This window comes from Somniosus microcephalus, chromosome 11 (assembly GCF_052327205.1).
Source record: "Somniosus microcephalus isolate GS21.2 chromosome 11, FLI_Smic_1.0, whole genome shotgun sequence".
NCBI lineage: Eukaryota > Metazoa > Chordata > Chondrichthyes > Squaliformes > Somniosidae > Somniosus > Somniosus microcephalus.
Window position 1 is genome coordinate 44,385,088 of NC_140997.1, and position 20,792 is coordinate 44,405,879.

At 40.8% G+C, this 20,792-nt stretch overlaps 1 protein-coding gene across 7 annotated transcripts in view; it reads left to right on the forward strand.

Moving 5' to 3' along the window:
* Window positions 1-20,792, forward strand: part of axin1 (axin 1) — a 119,921-nt gene that overhangs the window by 42,186 nt on the left and 56,943 nt on the right. For all 7 annotated transcript variants that reach the window (XM_086000575.1, XM_086000577.1, XM_086000576.1 and 4 more), the window contains one exon: window positions 14,433-14,573. In XM_086000575.1, coding sequence (XP_085856701.1) covers window positions 14,433-14,573 — 141 coding nt within the window. The remainder of the gene's footprint in view (window positions 1-14,432; window positions 14,574-20,792) is intronic.

Below are 20,792 nucleotides of genomic sequence, written 5' to 3' on the forward strand. Positions count from 1 at the left end.
AAGTAATTGCAGCTTTAGTACTTCAGCTATACCTCTGTTTTTAACTTTTATATTTTTATGAATTTTGTGTAGTGTGAATGAGCCCACTTTAACATGTGATCTTCAGCAATCTGTCCACACCACAGGGCCGCTGTGTGCAGAACCTCTCCATTTTGTTTTTCTTCATTATCCAACACTATCCGTTTTTTTTTTCTGCTGCTGCTTCTACTGTATGTTTCCTTGGATAGCATACAATTGATATTCACAATCTCTAGTTCTCAGTCCAATAGCTGAATCACAACATCTTGTCTTCAATGGAGTAATAAAAATCTTGTTTTTCAATTCTTCAAAGAGCATATTTTTATCTTTCTCAAACCAACAGCTGCTACCTCTTACCCTTAGTCCTCCTTCATTTATTGACATTCTTGACCTCACTATCTCCTCTGATTTCACTGGTATCCCACATCTACTCCATTGTTAAAGCTGCCTCCAAGAAGCTTGGTTTTGTCTTGCATGCCAAACATTTTTCCCCTGAACAACTTTCAACTGTATGAAGTTGAAGTCCTTCCAAGACTTGAATACTATTCCCATATCTGGTGAGTCTTCTCCCGCACCTGGATTGCATTCCTATACAAGATGCAGAGTGTAAAAATGCTTGTTTGATAGCTGCGGTGTTTTTTTCCCCTCCTACCTTTCTAGTATTTCTCATTATTATGCAATGGTCAGGGCTTCTTTTGAACTTTACTATCTTCATCCTTTTGAACTTCAAAAACAAGTTTTCATCCTCCATACAGACTTATTGTACAGTTTTCTACTGTAAATTATTTATTTCCCAGGACCTCAAAGATAGCGAACCCCTTGCCCACCGTGCCCAATCGTTCCTTCCTTCTACAACGTTTAGCCTGATAAAACTCAAACTTCCCATTACCTAACTGCCACTACTTGATTTACCTACTCATCTTAGTCTTTTTCGGCCTTGGCACTTCAGCTTGATTTGTCAAGAAAAACCAGGCATAATTTAAATTGACAGCTTAGTGTTTGAACTTCACATTTATCAAAGTGGCATTATAAAGAGATGCCGTTTTCATAATTTTTAAAGCTTGCTGTTAATATTTAAAAGTGGGTTAAATTTTATCCTTTCACAAGCACCAAACCACTAATTTAAACTTAACCGGTGGACTGTGAACTTATTTAAGTTTACACTGTTGTTTTTACACTTGTGTGCTCGCTGGTGAAAGTGCATCTAAAACGGACAAGAGCTCAAAAAACTCAGAAGGGACTTTCTGATTGAAATATTTTTCAAAGAAATATTGTTCACTTGAATTTTGAAATCCTATCCATTTCTTTATTCTTGTGCGATTTCTACAGTTCTACATGTGAGGTATTACATTTTGGTAGGAAGAATAGGGAGGTCACTTATCACTTGGAGGGTGGGAATCTAGGTGGGGTAGAGGAACAAAGGGATCTCGGAGTACAAATACACAAATCACAAAGTTGAGACACAGGTTAGCAAGGCCATTAAAAAAGCAAACCAAGCACTAGGGTTTATTTCTAGAGGGATAGAATTGAAAAGTAGGGAAGTTATGCTAAATCTGTACCGAACCTTGGTTAGACCACAGAGTACTGGTCGCCATATTATAAAAAGGATATTGAGGCACTGGAGAGGGTGCAGAGAAGATTTACAATGATGATACCAGAAATGCGAGGGTATACATATCCGGAAAGGATGAACAGGCTGGGGGTCTCTTTTTTCCGGGGGGGGGGGGGGGAAGAGAAAGACTATGGGATGACCTAATGGAGGTCTATAAAATTATGAACGGTTTTGATCGTGGATAGAGAGAGAATGTTTCCACTTGTGGGGAAGAGCATAACTAGAGGCCATCAATATAAGATAGTCGCCAAGAAATCCAATAGGGAATTCAGAAGAAACTTCTTTACCCAGAGTGGTGAGAATGTGGAACTCGTTACCACAGGGAGTGGTTGAAGCAAATAGTATAGATGCATTTAAGGGGAGGCTGGACAAACCTATGGGTAATGCTGATAGATTTAGATGAGGAAAGACAGGAGGAGGTTTGAGTGGAGCATAAACACCGGCATGGACTAGTTGGGCTGAATGGCCTGTTTTTGTGCCGTATATCCTATGTAATGTAATCCTGTGTAGTTTAACACTTTTTTTCAAGACTAATAAATTGAGAATAGCAAGAACTACTTTTCTCAACCCCTCACTTTCAAGGAAGGAAGTACTATCCCCAGCTTGAACATCTGCCACTAAGCAATGAAATGCCTGTTTTTGTTCTTGCCACCTTCTAAATTTGAATATTCTACTAATCAAGCTAGGATCGTCTGTCCCTTACTTGACTAGGCTTTTTTACTTAGCTGAGCTTTCTAAAAAAAAATCTATGTTGTAAAATCCAGCATTGTCACAGAATTTTAATAAAACTTAATGGGCATGTTAAATATTCATGCTGTAGGGCTCTTGAGATTTAAAAATATCCAACATGATAACAAGTACATAGACATTCACAATGTAGCTTTTCTTCACGCTGGTCCCTGGCTGCAGCTTCCTGCACCAGATTCCCACTCCCATGTGCCGGCCAGGTAGTCAATTTGGTCTGGTGTCAAGTGAGACTCTGCAGAGATTTATTCAAATGAGGCTCTGCCGAGGTCGGCAGGGCTTCCATGTCCCCGGCCTTGCCAGGTTCGTCGCCTGCTACCGGGTTCCCCTGTACTCTTCCTGCTCCACCCTGTAAAAATCGGTCTATATTTCTATATTTGTAGAACCCTTTTATGTTTGAGGTTCTCTGAGGGTTATGTTTCTGCCTTTTAACAAGCTTTAGTATTGCAGCTTTTATTTCATAAAATTGGTCTGTAAACACAGGACCTGCGCTACTGGCAGGAACACACATGGAACCCAAGGGGGTCTTTGCACCTACAGGTAATAGCCCATGAAGTCGTCCTTCTCATTTGCTCCTGGCGATGATGAGGAAGATGTCTCAGCCAGTCCCATCTTCCTGGCCGCCTTAACTGCTACCTCCTATTGATGCTAAATGTAAGTTTAGCACAGCCAAATTAAGGATTGTATGTAAAAAGCTGGCATGAGGGTACCATAGAAAAACTTGCAAAACGTTCAATGCAGAAGCTGAAAAATGCTCCCAGTCAAAATATTGGGACTTGAAGCAACCTAAACAATGGCAAACTATATTTAAGAAACAATACTAAGTGGGCCTGGCCTGCTCAGCTCTTGAACAGTAAAAGGTCAATAGAAAGGGGCTTCAACATCTCAGAGCTTGAATTAAAATCCAGAATGTTTAAACAGCAACACCATTTTGGTGGAGGCTAATGAGTGCTCAAAAGTTGGCTTGAGGTTTTTTTCCACTCCTAAGGAAAGACTGGCAAAGATGCCCTCAACAGGAGGTGGTTTGTTTTCAGAGGATCTATCTCGGTCCATTTACCCTAGGGTCAATATTTGCTTTGGCAGCGATCACAGCCCTTCCACTTTTTGATGATGCACCAAGCTGCAGGCAACACATGATCTTGACTTAAAATACTAGGGAGGCTCAGACATACAGGCCAAACTAGTAAGTATTCCTCTGTCATGTTAAACTGTTTGTGAATTGTAGCTGTAAAAGCACCTTGTCAGTAGGATTCAAGCTCCTCAAGAATTCCAGGATTCCAAGCTATTGGTCATTTCTCCCCCTCTTTGCTTCTCCTCCTCCACCCCTCCAAAATGCTGCTCATTGGGCTCTTTAAAAGGAAGGGTAGTAAATTACATACATCATTTGTGTATAATTAATTATAAATGCATAACATCCAAAAATATCATATTTGCTTAAAAATGAACACCATAAAAATTGCAAGTGTTTAAGCAATACTTCAATTCATGAACATGATGCAAGTGATATCTGTGTATCCTCTCCCAGATTGTATTACTTGAAGCTTCACATGGAGTATTAAACATCAACTGCTGAACCAGGGTGTTGGCTTATGAAATAAAAACAGAAAATGCTGGAAATACTCAGCCGGTCAGGCAGCATCTGTGGAGAGAGAAACAGTTAACCTTTCAGGTCGATGACCTCCTGCCTTCTATCCTATCACGGACCTTCCCTTTTGTTCTTTCATTTCCCCCCCCCCCCGCCCTTTCCCAGCCACTATACTTGCTTAAAAATCTGTTCTATTTCCTGCTTTTTTCCAGTTCTGACGAAAGGTCATTGACCTGAAATGTTAACTCTGTTTCTCTCTTCAGATGCGGCCTGACCTGAGTATTTCCAGCATTTTCTGTTCTTTATTTCAGATTTCCAGCATCTGCAGTATTTTCTTTTTGTGTTGGTTTATAAATTTGCCATGGGAACACTCTAGGTTTCTTAATTAGCACCATAACATCTATTCTTGCCGGATCTTCTGTGCTTTCTAAAACCAGTTGGATACATTTTGTGAGGTTCCTGTACTCATTATAGTTGTACTCTTGTGTTGCAATAAGTTTGATGTTGATGTGAAGCAGTACTGACGCTAAAATTGTGGCTAAATCTGGAGTCTGGGTCTCGCCTGCCTCCAGAGTGAAGTGTAGCGAGACTCCCTGGAGGAGGTAGTCTCACGCCACATGGAGTTGAAATACAGTGCAATGTCAAACTCGGTTTACAAAGTGCTCATGAAACCCATTGGACCCACACGACATTTTTATTAATTGGACCGTAACCCATTTAAATGTTAAGAGGAGGGATTCTCCCTTTACCCCTCTCTAAATATTTAAATTTCTAACTGTTTGGAGAAAGCTCTTTGTATGGCGATATCAAGGTGTACACAGAGCGCTTTCCTAAACAGGAGAGCTAAAGTTCCAGGCAGGAGCCAAGCAATGTAAGCAGAGCACTGCATGGCTGGCAGCTGAACTGCAGCTACCGGTCTCTCTCCAGTAGCTGCAGTGTACATGCATCATAAAGTGCACATTTGAGTTGCTGTGTGTGCATGCCTGTGAGTGAGGGGAGACTGTCAGAAAAGACATGCTGTGTGGTGCAAGATAAAAATATTAGAGGGACAGACAATATCCCTGATGAGTTTCTTCATTCGATTACCAAAATTAGACACAAGGCTGACAACCTCTTGAAAAGGTGATTGTGACTTCATATCCATTGTATCTTTGGTCTGTTAATGCAAATTGCCTTTTAGTTCATCTCCACTTGATTATGACCTAGCATTGTAGTACCAGTGCTACAATCTCTCACTTTCTATGTCACAAAGGAATTAGTACCAGACCATATTGTGATAATGTGTATATATTACTGGGAGGAAGGGGAAAAGCACTTGCTAATTATTTCCTGCTGATTGATAATCAATCTGCAGTGATTGCATTCCAATTATTAATCCATCAGACATTAAGTGTTGATAAGGATTACACTGGCTGTTTATATATTGTATATATACTCTTAATATTTAGTGGCCTAATTGGTTCTATGAGAGCCGACTGGGTGATAGAAAACATGAGCAACCTCACTACTGTGAGCATATATTTCTTTCCTGTGGCATTGCTCACAATGTATTGAAGTTTTTATAACCGAGCTGTTCTGCTAAGTAGTATAATCGGGGGCAGATTTCTCAGTATTGAGGGGAGCCCTTGGGTTTGTGGGCTCTGGGAATGAGATTACATTTTTTTTTTAAAGTAATTAAAATAGTTTAAGTCTGAAGGAAGCTGAACGGACCTTAATACACGAGGTCATATGAAATCGGAGTGCTGGCTATGTTTTTCAATTTAGTAAAAGCGCATGAATTTCCGACAGGTTTGGGGACTGGGGTGGAGCAAGGTGTTGTGGAATTTGGGAGGATGGTTCAGGAGCATTGAGAGGAGTCTTGCGGTACTGGGGGTTGCTGGGGCCTGGTGGTATTGGGAGGCAGTCTGATAACCTTGAATAGGAGGAAGGCCCAGGAGAATGGTGCCTAAACTGCCCGTGACCACTTTTGGAGCATATCTGGCACCCTTCCTTCCAAGTTGTGTGTTATCCTCCTATCTGACCTGCCCACATACCCTTTTGGGTTCTTTATCATCAGCTGCTTCCTACCTTAAAACTTAATGCACTGCTGGTGTGTTTGTCTAATCGCACAAATGATACATTCCCATAAATAAGAAAATTGTGTCATGGCATGCTCCAAAGTTCATTGTTTACATAATAGTTACCAAGTTTGTAATACAAATAAAATTACTTTTTAAGCCATAGAAATTATTTGCTGTCTTAGAGAAGAAAATAAATAAGTAAGTTTGATGCCAGAATGAAGAGTTCAGGCCTTGCATAGACAGCAACCAAATAAGATTAATCTAATAATACAAATTAATCTGCTAGCTAGGTTTAAATCACTTGCATACACAAACTGAAATCCTTTTTGATTTTTCCCCCGAGGGAAATAGAGACCCATTCTCTAAACAATGTGTTTTGTATTTTAAATATCAACATTAAAAAAACAGATTTTTGTTAATATCTGGTATTCTGTCTGATAAAAATTGAGCAGTTTATAATAGAAAAAGAGTTAAGATTTTAAATGAAATTTAAGTTGGCAGAAGTAAAGTTTTGAAAATTTAACCTTTGTTTTGAAGTCTTTTGGAAAAAGCAAAGAAATGTTCTATTCCATAGGATGTGGAGATGCACCCTTCTACTTCAACTTGGAGAAATCTACTGATGCATTTTGGCAATGTCTGCAAACTGCACATGCTCGGAATACACAGCTGTGGTTGTAAATCCTTTCAACTGTTGTAGTGAAAAACGTCCAGTTGAAACCTAGGCTTTTCAGAGGCTGAGGCCTTGAAGTGAACATTTTATAAGACAATTTATGGGCAAATTTAATATTCTGAAGCATGTAATTTTTGATGTTTTTGCTTTGTTAAAATCTTAATTTTGGACATTAAATATTTCCATTACTTGGGACGGGGTGGGGGGGGAAGAGAATGTAGATTATATTTTCATGTTTGGATGGAGATGGGAGACAAAGGTAGGTGATCCAAGGAGACAGTTGGTCAGATGACCAGAATAGACCATTGAGAAGTTGGTATTTTAAAAAGGCTGTAAAAGAAGTGATCTTTCGTGAGAGTTGCGACATCTAGGGTTGAGATAGGTGTGAGGGAAGTAAAGGTGACAGTGTGCATACTTTTTAGTATATTTTAGATGTACTTAAAAATAAATCTCTTCAGTAATATCAAGTGTTCTAATATCTGGGTTCATATTTGACTACTGAAATGTAATACTGTCTGGATATGATAGAATGCTACTGTTAATATTAACTTCTAATTTTGGAATGGATTATGCTTGCACTTCCTTGTTATGGAATGTTTTGTATTTATTTACTCTAACGCTTCTGCATTTGCATAATCTGTATTTGCCTATATTAACAGCAGTGACTACTCTTAAAGTGCTTCACTTGGCTGTGAAGCACTTTGGGATATCTGGAGGTCATGAAAGGTGCTATATAAATGCAACTTCATTCGTTCATTTATTTATATTTGTGCCTATATGGGCGGGTTGAGTGATTTTACAATAGTATGGCAGTTGTCTTTTCCCCTTTCAAATGCCCACTAACATGGCTACAATGATTTTTAAATCTGCTTGTTAATTGGTGACTAATTGGCAGCTTTTTTTTAAAATATAGCCATAGTGGTAATGCCCACCACAACTTTACTGCAACTCTTTGATCTGCCCTAAAATGGCATTTTGCTAGTTTCAGCAAGCTCTGAGGTGATGTGGAATGTTAACTTAAATAGCTCATGCTATTTACTGAAGCTGCTGTTGAAAAATAATTGTTGCAGCTTTAAAATTGGAGCATGAGATTGTTCTGCTTACAGTAATTATCATAGTGCAAAAGTGAATTTACTGCAAGCTGGAATCTTGTGGTCACAGCAGAGCAATAAGCACTGCAGTGGGAAAGGACAGTATGGCTTTGTAAAGGTCTGATTATACCCAGCAGAACTACACAGTGAAGTAATAGAATTTATGTATATTCATATAAATAGAATCAATATGTGAGATTTCAGCTGATCAATCGACTCCCCATCGTCCAAACTTATCTTTAGGAATTTCTGGTAGTGGGGATTTTTGAAAATGCAACAAGTGACTGGATATCGTGAGTGTACCTTAATTTCAGTAATACCATTTATTAGTATTGCTTTAAATACTAGGTGGGTGGATTAAAAAGATGCATCTGTTTTCAATAAATAGTTCTGACTGCTAAAGCTTAGAATTGTTTCTACTAACTTGTGATATAATGTTTAATCAAATATTTGAAGCAATTGATTGGTAATCAAGCCAGAACATTTAGATTTCTGTACACAGTTGACTTTATTATGATAACAACAAAAATTACAGGGAGTGACCCTCTCTGAGATTTACCCCTGCTCCAAAAGTGAATGCTTTTATGCATTACCAAAAAGCGCAATGGCCAATTCGTGCTGGATTTTGGTGCACATTTTATATTGACTGAAAAATGTAATTTGGAGATGTTCTGCATAACTGACACATTTCTATGACGGCTAATGAATATTTTTCAGGATATTTTATGTTCTAATTTTTTCTTGGCTTTTCTCTCCCTTTCTCTTGGTCATGCGTCAGTCGGAGATTTGCTCGGAGGCCTCCACTGCAGTGATGTTCAAGATGTGGCCTGCAACTCTCCTGCTGGCTCTCTTTGCCTGTGCACAAAGGCAACTTGAGCACCTTCAAGCTGCGTAAAGCCCCTGGGACTGAAGGACGGGAAAAGGTTGCTCTCTGGTCACCCATCAGGGAGCAGCCTTTATCAGTCGCCAAGCCTGGCAATTTTTAAGAGCTGAAGCATTCTGTTTTCCACCCCATACTGCTTTAGTGGACCCAGCCAGATCTCTCCTGCTGTTCATGTTCACACAGCAAATTTCTTTTGAAGCAGGGATTAAATTCTTGAAGATAATGGGCTATTTTAAAAGTTGTATTGTGACCTGAAAAATTTGGTGGGGGGGGAGGGGGAGAAAGAGTTTGAGTTGGGGGAGAGAAAGGAAGAGAGGGAGAAGTGTTGGGAACAGAGAAAGGACAGTGACAGAGCTAAGCTTCAAAGGAGAGCGAAAATGGGGGCAAAGGACTGAGAAAGGAGGGTAGGCGCCTTGCATGGTCTCACACTTGTGTATAAGGGCTTGCATTGCTGCATAATAATTTGCAGCTCACTCGCTGGTTTTAATAGGTGCATCTTGTCCCCAGCTCCAAAGGGTTGGACATCCCTGCTCTACTGCTCTGAATGATGTGAAAAAGTAATCCATGAATACCAATTTCTCTAGTTATTCCCTCTTGTCAAGAAGTGCTTAGCTTATGCTTAGTGCCTCCCCACAGGAATATGGTTATGATCAGGAACATAGCAGAATGGGAGGAAACAAACCTGTATCCTATTGTGGCACCTTGCATTCGTGTTCAGTGTGCTATGCAACCCAACAAAAATACATTTACACCTGAGAATACGGCTAATGTAAAAAATGTGATTACCAAAATTGACTCGCAGAGCCCTGATCTTCATGTGACTCTTTCCTGCGTAACTGATTGCGTCCCTTCGAGCACAGATGAAATATGTTGAGTGTTCAGAGTGACTTTTGTTTAACTGAAATACTTCAGAGCTGTTCGTATTTGTGGGGAGAAGATTTTGCATTTTTGCAGGATGTCCCAACCTGTGAAAATATTCCATATTGCAGATATTGTGGACATACACTGTGCTTGGGCAGTGCGCATATAGCATGATTTTAAAGTTCCATAAATATGCTGTGCCCTCCCTCCGCCCAGTCCCGCAAATATAAACAATTCTATAGCAGTCTGCGAGCAGCATTATTTTTTTAATTGCCATGGGTTTCCTGAGGATTCTGGTTGCTGTAACATAAGTGCAGCAAAAAATTTTTACTTCAACTGTACCTCTCTGTAGTTTCTTGTTGAAATCTTTTCCATTATTTTCTGGGTTCATTAATGAACAAAATACTCAACCTATTATGACTAATCACAACAATTCTTACACAGTGGGAAAATAAAATTATCCTTCACTCTTAATTCCTCAAAGGTTTGATTTGAAACATTTAAAGCATTAATGTTATATTTAGCTCAAGCGCAACAATATTGAAGATTAATGTAACAAACATATTCTTATTGCATTAGAATGCAACAAAAACCTCATTAATTCCAGCACTTGATACTGAGATAGAAATATAGAAGATAGGAGCAGGAGTAGGCCATTCGGCCCCTCGAACCTGCTCCGCCATTTAATGCGATCATTGCTGATCATCCAAATTCAGTACCCTGTCCCTGCCTTCTCTCCATATCCCTTTAGCCTTAAGAAATATATCTAACTCCTTCTTGAATATATTTAATGAATTGGCCTCTACTGCCTTCTGTGGTAGAGAATTCCACAGGTTCACCACTCTCTGGGTGAAGAAATTCCTCCTCCTCTCAGTCCTAAATGGCTTACCCCTTATCCTTAGACTGTGACCCCTGGGTCTGGACTCCCCGGCCATCAGGAACATCCTTCCTGCATCCAGTCTATCTAGTCCTGTTAGTATTTTATAAGTTTCAATGAGATCCCCTCTCATTCTTCTAAACTCCAGCGAGTATAAGCCCAATCGACCCAATCTCTCCTCATACGTCATTCCTGCCATCCCAGGTATCAGCCTGGTGAATCTTCGCTGAACTCCCTCCATGGCAAGAACATCCTTCCTCAGATAAGGCGACCAAAACTGCACACAATACTCCAGGTGTGGTTGCACCAAGGCCCTGTACAACTGCATCAAAACATCCTTGTTCCTGTACTCGAACCCTCGCTACGAAGGCCAACATACCATTTGCCTTCTTAACCGCCTGCTGCACCTGCATGCTTACCTTCAGCAAGACACCCAGGTCTCGTTGCACTTCCCCTTCTCCCAATCTATTGTCATTCAGATAATCTGCCTTCCTGTTTTTGACACCAAAGTGGATAACCTCGCATTTATCCACATTATATTGCATCTGCCATGCTTCTGCCCAATCACCCAACCTGTCCAAATCGTCTTGTAGTTTCTCGGCATCCTCCTTACAGCACACACTGCCACCCAGCTTTGTGTCGTCTGCAAACTTGGAGATATTACATCCAATTCCCTCGTCTAGATCATTAATATATATTGTGAATAGCTGGGGTCCAAGGACCGATCCTTGCGGCACCCCACTAGTCACTGCCCGCCACGCGGAAAAAGACCCGTTTATTCCAACTCTTTGCTTTCTGTCTGCCAACCAGTTCTCTGTCCAAGTCAATACCTTGCCCCCAATCCCATGTGCCTTAACTTTGCATGCTAATCTCTTATGCGGGACCTTATCGAAAGCCTTCTGAAAGTCCAAATACACCACATCCACTGGTTCTCCCTTATCAATTTTACCAGTTACATCCGCAAAAAAATTCCAGAAGATTAGTCAAGCACGATTTACCTTTTGTAAATCCATGTTGTATTTCTTTTCATCTATAGGTATCTTTGTAGAACAAACTTGTGTTTTGTTTAGTATTTCTGACATTTGAGTTATGAAAGTAACCCCCACACACTTTTCCCCCCACAAAACTAGACTAGCACTCATACAAGAGCACACTGGACCCCAGGTCATAGTCAATTACTTTGGTATCACTGTTGTACCAAAATTCTAAATAAATCAGTCTCTTTATGGAGTCTGTCAATCATCATTCCAGTCCATTAATATGGTTGCCTTTGTAAGAGATGATGTAATCTGAATTAGGTTTTCATTTGCAGCTTAATTTTCTTTTTCAATAAAAAAAAACTGGATTCACAGAACAAACAGTATCAAGTTAAGTTTAATGTCTTGCATTGTATATGGAACTGTGAGCTTTTGCAGATATTGCAGAGATGCCAAACCTAAATTAGCTGTTGAATGATTAAGGTTACTGGTTTACAATTGAAAGCATTAACATGTTCAAACAATGCATAATCTGAAACCTGAATTTTACTCGTATCAAATATGCATACAGCTGAGATGTTCTTTGTAAACAATGCATCACTACAAATTCAGCATTTTATTTGGAATTAACTAAAATAGTGCAATTGAAGAAGCCCTCTATTTTTACTTTGTATAATACTTTACATCTTTTAAAAAGTGTTGTAGGAAAATTAATGGTGACTTTCCTTTAAATATCTGATGAGGAATTAAGGTACTGTAATTTTGTTTACATTGCAGAAAGTCTTGTAAAATGGTTACAAAATTCACAAGGTGATTTTTAATATAGCTATGCTAGTTGCATACAAATTGCATTTTGACATCTGAACATTCTCTAGAAACTGTACAATTAGGAAGTCTGACTTGATGCACTCAGAAATTTCTAGTGCTTCTGTGTCCAGCATCTCAAAGTTCTGTTCCATAATTATCAGCTAGAACAATAACTAACTTTTGAAATTAAATTAGTTAGCATTTGGATCTCATTTATGATTCTGACTGCAGTTCTTTCTCCATGTCCTCAATCTATATTTTGGGTTTGTATTTTCTAACTGTGAACATAACCCAGATAATCGTGATAATTAGAGCCTGCTTGCTGGCAAATACGTTTTTTTTTTAAATTGAACTCCATTGAAATGAGAAGACACCATATCTGCCTCAGTTTAACATGCTTTCTGAAGCTTACCTTGTCTTAATTAGTTTTTTTTCAAATTAAAAAAACAAATGAGTTGTTTTGAAAGCTCTTACCCTTTGTTAATAGTAATTAGAATATTTACATTTTCTTACAGCTGCGTGAGTGCGCAAGTAAGAAACAGGTGAACCAGGAACATATCGCAAAATATCGTGCACACTCACTCATTCGCTAACAAACACTTGCATTGTTCTGTTGACACAAGCCTTTGGCATCGTCAGATTGAAGACTTCAGGCAATAACCAATCATTGGACAAAGCCCAGCACCTCCTGAACACTGATCTAGCATGTCTCCTGCACCTTGACACGGGCGATGAGGACAGATGCAGAGCGCAGAGGCAGCATCATTATTGACCCTTGGACATTAAAATGAAGCAGTTGTGCCATTACACACTTCCTGTAACACACTATCTGTAATGTTTCTGTATCAGACTTGATCATCATCAAATATATAAATTTATCTTTCAATTGATTGCATGATGCACACATTTATTCAACCTCAAGCAAATTTCCTCCAATGGTTTGGGTGAGACACATTGATCCTTTGGGATTTATTGTGTATAAGCCAAGTGTAGAAGGCTAGCCAATCCAACCAATCAAATCCGTTATATAAAAAAAAATTCTCAGCTGAAATTTCCAATAAGGTTTGAAGTGTGATTAAATGGAAACTACACATTTGATAATATTGTAATCACATTTACCTATAGAATTATCTTTTAATATCTTGATTTAATGTTTTTACTTTTAAGGCTGCAACTTGTCTCAAAAGCTTGGCCTTCAGCTGGATATTTTCCTAGTATAGTTGCAGGGTTTACTAATCACATCTGTGCAGTCCAAGCAAGGCCCTCAATTGATTGGGGTAATTTTCAAATCCATACTTTAGAAATGCTTCAGTAAGGTGATTTATTTCAAAGATATAACTTGCTGTTATAGTAGGTAGATGTTTTGCGATCTCCTGGGTTCTGCTGACATCGATTCTGCAGCAGGAGTTTCCGGTTTTGAGATTGGCAGGAGCAAATGCCATTAAATCCATGTCAGCACAATTTGAAAGGGTAGCCGTGTCTGGAGGTCTCGAGGTCCAACAGAAAAATTGAAAATATATTTGAAGTGAATTGTTAACAGCTAGATTTTAGCAAGTTGGGTATGAATTCTAAATTTCAGTGCTGGGTACGATTCACAGCAACTGATACTTGTGGGATGGATTCGCAATTAGTTTAGTTTTAATCTCGTAAATCTGAAATCATTGTTTCGCACTCAATTACAGTAAGAGATTAAACTCTAACTTGCCTTGTCTGCTAGGTTTTTTGAAACTTGTGAATAGTCGTGATTTCTTTACTACTGGCAAAATAATACCAGAAGTTTTTATGATGACACACTCACGAGGCATTGATTGAATTCAACAAGTGATGGTTTCTTCAGTAGGCAATGTTACAGGAAACTTTGTGCTATCCGGCACCCACGGGACCGAGCTGCTGCCGTTGCCTCAAAACTGCCGTACTCTCCAGAGTTAATGTTGAGAGATATGGAGATTCTTATCTCCGTATTTGACAACAAACACTGTTGCTTAGCAACAGCTTCTAAACACTCGGGTGTGGCCCTGAAGCTCTGTAGCTGAAGCTGTTGCTATAGCTACAGACCTTGCACAGCTTGACTGTTCAAACAAAGCAAAAAAAACAAACATAAAGAATAAAAAACGGCTGCTGATTTTTGCCGGTGGCTCCAGATTGCCGGATAGCACAAAGTTTCCTGTATTTAGTTTCAAGATGACTAAACCATGGTTTCTTATTTTAACATGATTTTGCCTAATGTGTTTTTTTTCTTTTATCCAGACATGGGTCATGGCGGGAACCTGTCAATCCTTACTATGTCAACACAGGGTATGCTTTGGCACCAGCAACAAGTGCTAATGACAGCGAGCAGCAAAGCATGTCAAGTGATGCAGATACCATGTCACTGACTGACAGTAGTGTGTAAGTATCTGCATGAGGCAGAATTTTTATAGCAATCTGATTTTTTTAATTTACTCAGTGGAATAGCCAAAATCACTAATTTGCAACATACAGCATCTGATAAAACTTACTTGTATCTTTTCTGGGAGGATTATTTTAATGAATGTGGTCTGAATTACTTTTTCTCCCTTTATTGTCAATTAATCAGGGAGTTAATGCATTTTATATTTTAAAAACAAAGGGAGCTTTGCAAACTAGATTGTGCAGGCTATTGATTTGCTGAGAGTAATTATTTGGAGTGAAGTTGAATATTGGGGTATCCAACCTTGAGCTTGCTGTACTTGTGTATTGCATTTTTTGGTTCAGAGGCTGGTGCTGGAGAAATCAATGTATAGTTGACTTGCTTAATGAAAATGTAATTTATTCAACTCACTATTTTAAATGTTTGTTTTGTGCTAGCTGAATGTCATTCTTTAGGTTTCATCAAAACATGAAAGTGATAACTAAAAGAGGATCTTTTTATTCACCTTTCATGTACAAATAGGAATTGGTCCGCAGGACAACTCGCAGGGGGCAATATCCTTTAAGGATTTTGCAATGTTGCACTTGCTTTTTGGGTTATGTATAAAGCCTTATCCTGAGCTACATTCTTAAGTACTTTTTGTCCAATTATTGGCAACAGTTTTGTCTGTTGTCTGCACACCACACCAAAATAAATGGTTTTTATTCGTTGTTGATATTTTCTCCATTGTAAATCAGTGTCATTATAGTGGACTGTTGTTTTTATTTGTTGATTGCTGCAATGCTCAGTATTGGACCATTGCGGGCCCTCTCTTGATTAGCTCCAGTTAACTCCCCTTTGGTTTCTGGTGGTACTAGCTCCTGGTTTTAAAATTTGAATTGAGCGCCATAGATCTTTTACAACAACAACTTGTATTTAACATTGTAAAACATCGACTCAGCAAAAAGCCTTGTTTGCTTGGATTCTATTTGAACAAGATAGATATCCAAGCTCAATTCACCTGAAACCAGTGGGTATCGTGATTATAGAGTACGCCCAATGTTCCTGTTAAGCTGCGTGGCTGTTTGGAGCTCCCGTATAGCCACACACTGGCTTTTAAATAGAAAAACCACGCCTGCACGGAGATTTGAATGGGTCGTGCAGCCCATTAAAGGGGCTGCGCACCCCCCAAAAAATTAGAGGGAACATTGACTATGCCCCATCCTTTTTAGATGGGAATGGAGGTGAAAGATTGAAGAAGCTGGGTACTAGTATACCCAAGTCTTCAACTCCTCTTAAACTTCTTTTAACATGCTTACATTGTCTCTTAATGAGGAATTTAAGTCCAAATCGAATTAAAGCACTTTCAGTAAACATTCACACATGGTGGGAGAAACTGTTTTTGTGTACACAGCACAGGGTTGTCTGATGGGGATACATTAGTAGGAGCATGGTAGCCCTTTAATTGGCAGCCCTATAGGCCAATTCTGGACACCGAGTCAGAGGTATAACTGCCAATTTTCCATCCAGAAAGGCAACAAAAAACAGACCCAAATATTTACAGTCAGTTGAAGTTGGCTACAAGATGCTGGCCTTGGTCTAGCCTGCAAGTTAGGATGGAGCTAATCAGCTTTCAGCTAGGGCTGACCAGAAAGAAAAAGAGTGAGTATTAAGCCCACAGTTACATTTCAATTTGTTCCACAAGAGAGGATTTTAAAAATTCAGTCTTGGGATATCATAGAATGTTGCAGCACAAAAGGAGACATATGGTCCATTGGCCTGTGCCAGCTCTTTGAAAGAGCTATCTAATTAGTCCCACTCCCTGCTCTTTCCCAAAGACCAGCACATTTTTCCTTTTCAAGTATTTATCCAATTCCTCTTTGAAAATGATTATTGAATCTGCTTCCACCACCCTTGCAGGCAGTGCATTCCAGATCATCACAACTCACTGCCTAATTTTTTTTCCCCTGTCGCCTCTGGTTCTTTTGCCAATTACCTTTAAATCTGTGTCCTCTGGTTACTGACCCTTCTGTCAGTGGAAGCAGTTTCTCCTTATTTACTCTATCAAGACCCTTCAAGATTTTAAACCCCTCTATCAAATCTCCCCTTAACCTTCTTTGCTCTAGAGAACAACCCCAGCTTCTATGGTCTCTCTACATAACTGAAATCCCTCATCCCCGGTGGTATTCTAGTAAATCTCCTCTCCACCCTTTCTAAGAGCTTGACATCCTAAAGTGTGGTGCCCAGAATTGGCCACAATACTCCAGCTGAGGCCTAACCAGTGTTTTAGAAAGGTTTAGCATAACTCCCTTGCTTTTGTTCTCTGTCTCTATTAATAAAGCAAAGGATCCCATATGCTTTTTTTAACCGCCTTCTCAACTTGTCCTGCCACCTTCAAAGACTTTTGTACACCCAGTGTCCCTGTTACTGCACCCCTATGCTTGTCACTAGCGAGGCCACCATTTATTGCCCATTCTCTGTTGTCCTTGAGAAGGTGGTGGTGATTTGGAAATGAGCTACATTTAAATAGTGTGTTTTAAAGTGGTTTCACAAAGTTTAAAATTCTCTTTACAGCTAGATGCTGCAACTGCTAAAACAAGAGTTTATATATTAATGAGCTTCAGCATTGAAAATGTGATCACAACTGAGGACAATACTTAGGTTGCAGGAATTGCAAATCGAGATAACTATCGGCGTTGGGATGATCCTGTTCATTTGAATGCAGCATGGGATATCTGCAGAGCATCCACTTTTAGCTGGGGGGGGGGGGGGGGGGGGGGGCAACAACAACAACTTGTATTTATATAGTGCCTTTAATGTAGTAAAATGTCCCAAGGGGCTTCACGGGAGGGTTATCAAACAAAATTTGACACTGAGCCACATGGGATATTAGGGCAGATGACCAAAAGCTTGGTCAAAGAGGAAGGTTTTAAGGAGCATTTTAAAGGAAGGAAGAGAGGCGGAGAGATTTAGGGAGGGAATTCCAAACTTTAGGGCCTAGGCAGCTGATGGCACGGCCACCAATGGTGGAGCGATTAAAATCAGGGATGCACAAGCAGCCAGAATTAGAGGAGTGCAGTTACCTTGGTGTGGGGCTGGAGGGTGGCTCCAGAGATCAGGAGAGGAGAGGCCATGGAGGGATTTGTAAAACAAGGATGAGAATTTTGAAATCGAGGCGTTGCTTAACCGAGAGCCAATGTAGGTCAGCGAGCACAGGGGTGATGGGTGAACAGGACTTGGTGCGAGTTAGGACATGGGCAGCAGAGTTTTGGATCATCTCAAGTTTACGGAGGGTAGAACGTGGGAGGCCAGCCAGCCAGGAGTATATTGGAATAGTCAAGTCTAGCAATAACAAAGGAATGAATGAGGGTTTCAGCAGCAGATGAGTTGAGGCAGGAGTGGAGTCGGGCGCTGTTCGAGGCAGAAATAGGCGGTCCTCGTGATGGTCGGAAGCTCATTTCAGGGTCAAATATGACACCCAGGTTGCGAGCAGTCTGGTTCAGCCTTAGATGGTAGCTGGTTTTATTGACAGATCTACTGGTTAATCACTGTGGGGAAGAAATCTGAGGGTCAGCCACTCGTGCCTTCACTTCCTGTGGTAAGAAATAAGAGAAAATTCCATGTTCAAGGTCAGTCAGTTGGGATGGTCTGCTTTATTGTAAGATTAGTGCTGATCAAACCCAGCCTTGGTCTGTTAGACTGACAAAGTAAGCATCAGTCATCCCACTAATCCATGGCAAGGAAACATGGTTTAGTGTTTCTCCTATTCAAAAGGCGTGATTTGAAGTTAAGTGAAGTAAGTGGAATGTGAGTATAACTGCCACTCTGTACGCTCACTCACTGTAGCAGCAATGCATTACATAGGATATATGGCATAGAAACAGGCCATTCGGCCCAACCAGTCCATGCCGGTGTTTATGCTCCGCTCGAGCCTCCTCCCGTCTTTCCTCCGCTAAATCTATCAGCATAACCCTCTATCCCCTTCTCCCTCATATGTTTGTCCAGCCTCCCCTTAAATGCATCTATACTATTTGCTTCAACCACTCCGTGGTAGTGAGTTCCACATTCTCACCACTCTTTGGGTAAAGAAGTTTCTTCTGAATTCCCTATTGGATTTCTTGGCGACTATCTTATATTGATGGCCTCTAGTTATGCTCTTCCCCACAAGTGGAAACATTCTCTCTCTATCCACTCTATCAAAACTGTTCATAATTTTATAGACCTCCATTAGGTCATCCCGTAGTCTTTTTTTTCCAAGAGAAAAAAGAGCGAGACTCAGCCTGTTCATCCTTTCCTGATATGTATACCCTCATATTTCTGGTATCATCCTTGTAAATCTTCTGCACTCTCTCCAGTGCCTCAATATCCTTTTTATAATATGGCGACCAGAACTGCATGCAGTACTCCAAGTGTGGTCTAACCAAGGTTTGATACAGGTTTAGCATAACTTCCCTACTTTTCAATCCCATCCCTCTAGAAATAAACCCTAGTGCTTGGTTTGCTTTTTTTATGACCTTGCCAACCTGTGTCTCAACTTTCAGTGATTTGTGTATTTGTACTTCTAGATCACTTTGTTCCTCTACCCCACCTAGACTTGCACCCTCCAAGTGACGTGATTTCCCTATTCTTCCTACCAAAAAGTAACCTCACATTTGTCTGTGTTGAACTTCATTTGCCAATTATTTGCCCATTCTGCAAGTTTTTAATGTCCTCCTGTAATTTGTTGCAGTCCTCCTCAGTATTGACTATCCCCCCTCCGCTCCCCCCCCCCCAAAAAATTTGGTGGTATCTGCAAATTTAAAAATTGTTTTAGATTCCAAAGTCTAAACCGTTAATGTAAATTGTGAACAGAGGTCCCAGCACTGATCCCTGCGCAACGCCACTACCCACCTTCTGCCACTGTGAATAGCTACTCTTTACTCCCACTCTCTGCTTTCTGTCTTGAAGCCAGCTAGCAATCCATTTTGCTATTTATCCCCCGACTCTGCATTTTTTGACCTTATTTATTAGTCTATTATGGGGTACTTTATCGGTCTATTATGGGTTACTTTATCGAAGTATCGTGGATTCTTTAGCGCAGTCAAGACCATCTATGGCCCAAGGCCCTACCCCACTGCGGGCCAAGAGCGGAGAGGTACTCATCAAGGGCAGAGAGGCAGTCAGTGTGCGCTGGAAGGAGCACTTCGAAGATCTCCTTAACCGAGACTTTGTCTTCGATGCGAGTGTCCTCAACTCCATCCCGCAGCATGCTACCTGCCACCATCTCAGCACAACCCCAGCCCGGCATGAGGTTGAAAAGGCCATCCGACAACTGAAGAACAACAAGGCCTCGGGAGCAGATGGAATCCCCGCCGAGGCGCTAAAGCATAGCGGAGAAGCACTACTGGCGCGAATTCATGAACGCATTTCTCGTATCTGGAAGGAGGAGAGCATGCCGGGGGATCTGAGATGCCTTAATTGTGACCATCTTCAAGAAAGGTGACAAGTCCGATTGCGGTAATTACAGAGGAGTTTCCCTGCTGTCTGCCACAGGGAAAGTCATCGCAAGAATCCTTAATCACCTTCTCCCAGTGGCCGAAGAGCTCCCAGGGTCGCAATGCGGATTCCCCCCACTAAGGGGCACGATGGACATGATCTTCACCGCACGTCAATTACAAGAGAAATGCAGGGAACAGCACCAACCACTGTACATGGCCTTCTTTGATCTCACAAAGGCCTTCGACACTGTCAACCGTGAGGGATTATGGAGTGTTCTCCTCAAAAGTTTGTCACCATCCTCCGCCTGCTTCACGACGACATGCAAGCCGTGATCCTGACCAACGGTTCCACCGCAGACCCAATCCACGTACAAACCGGGGTCAAGCAAGGCTGTGTCATCGCACCAACACTCTTCTCGATCTTCCTTGCTGCAATGCTCCATCTCGCCCTCAATAAGCCCCCCTGCTGGAGTGAAGCTAATTTACAGAATAAACGGGGAACTGTTCAACCTCCGTTGCCTCCAGTCCAGATCCAAGGTCGTCCCATCCTCTGTCGTCGAATTACAGTACTGCTTCCCCCCCCCCCCCCCCCCAATTATCAAAATCCATGACAAGGCCTTGGACAACGTGGACCACTTTCCATACCTCTGGAGCCTACTGTCAACGAGGGCAGATGTCGATGACGAAGTCCAACACCGCCTTCAGTGTGCCAGTGCAGCCTTCGGTCGCCTGAGGAAGAGTGTGTTTGTGTTTGAAGACCAG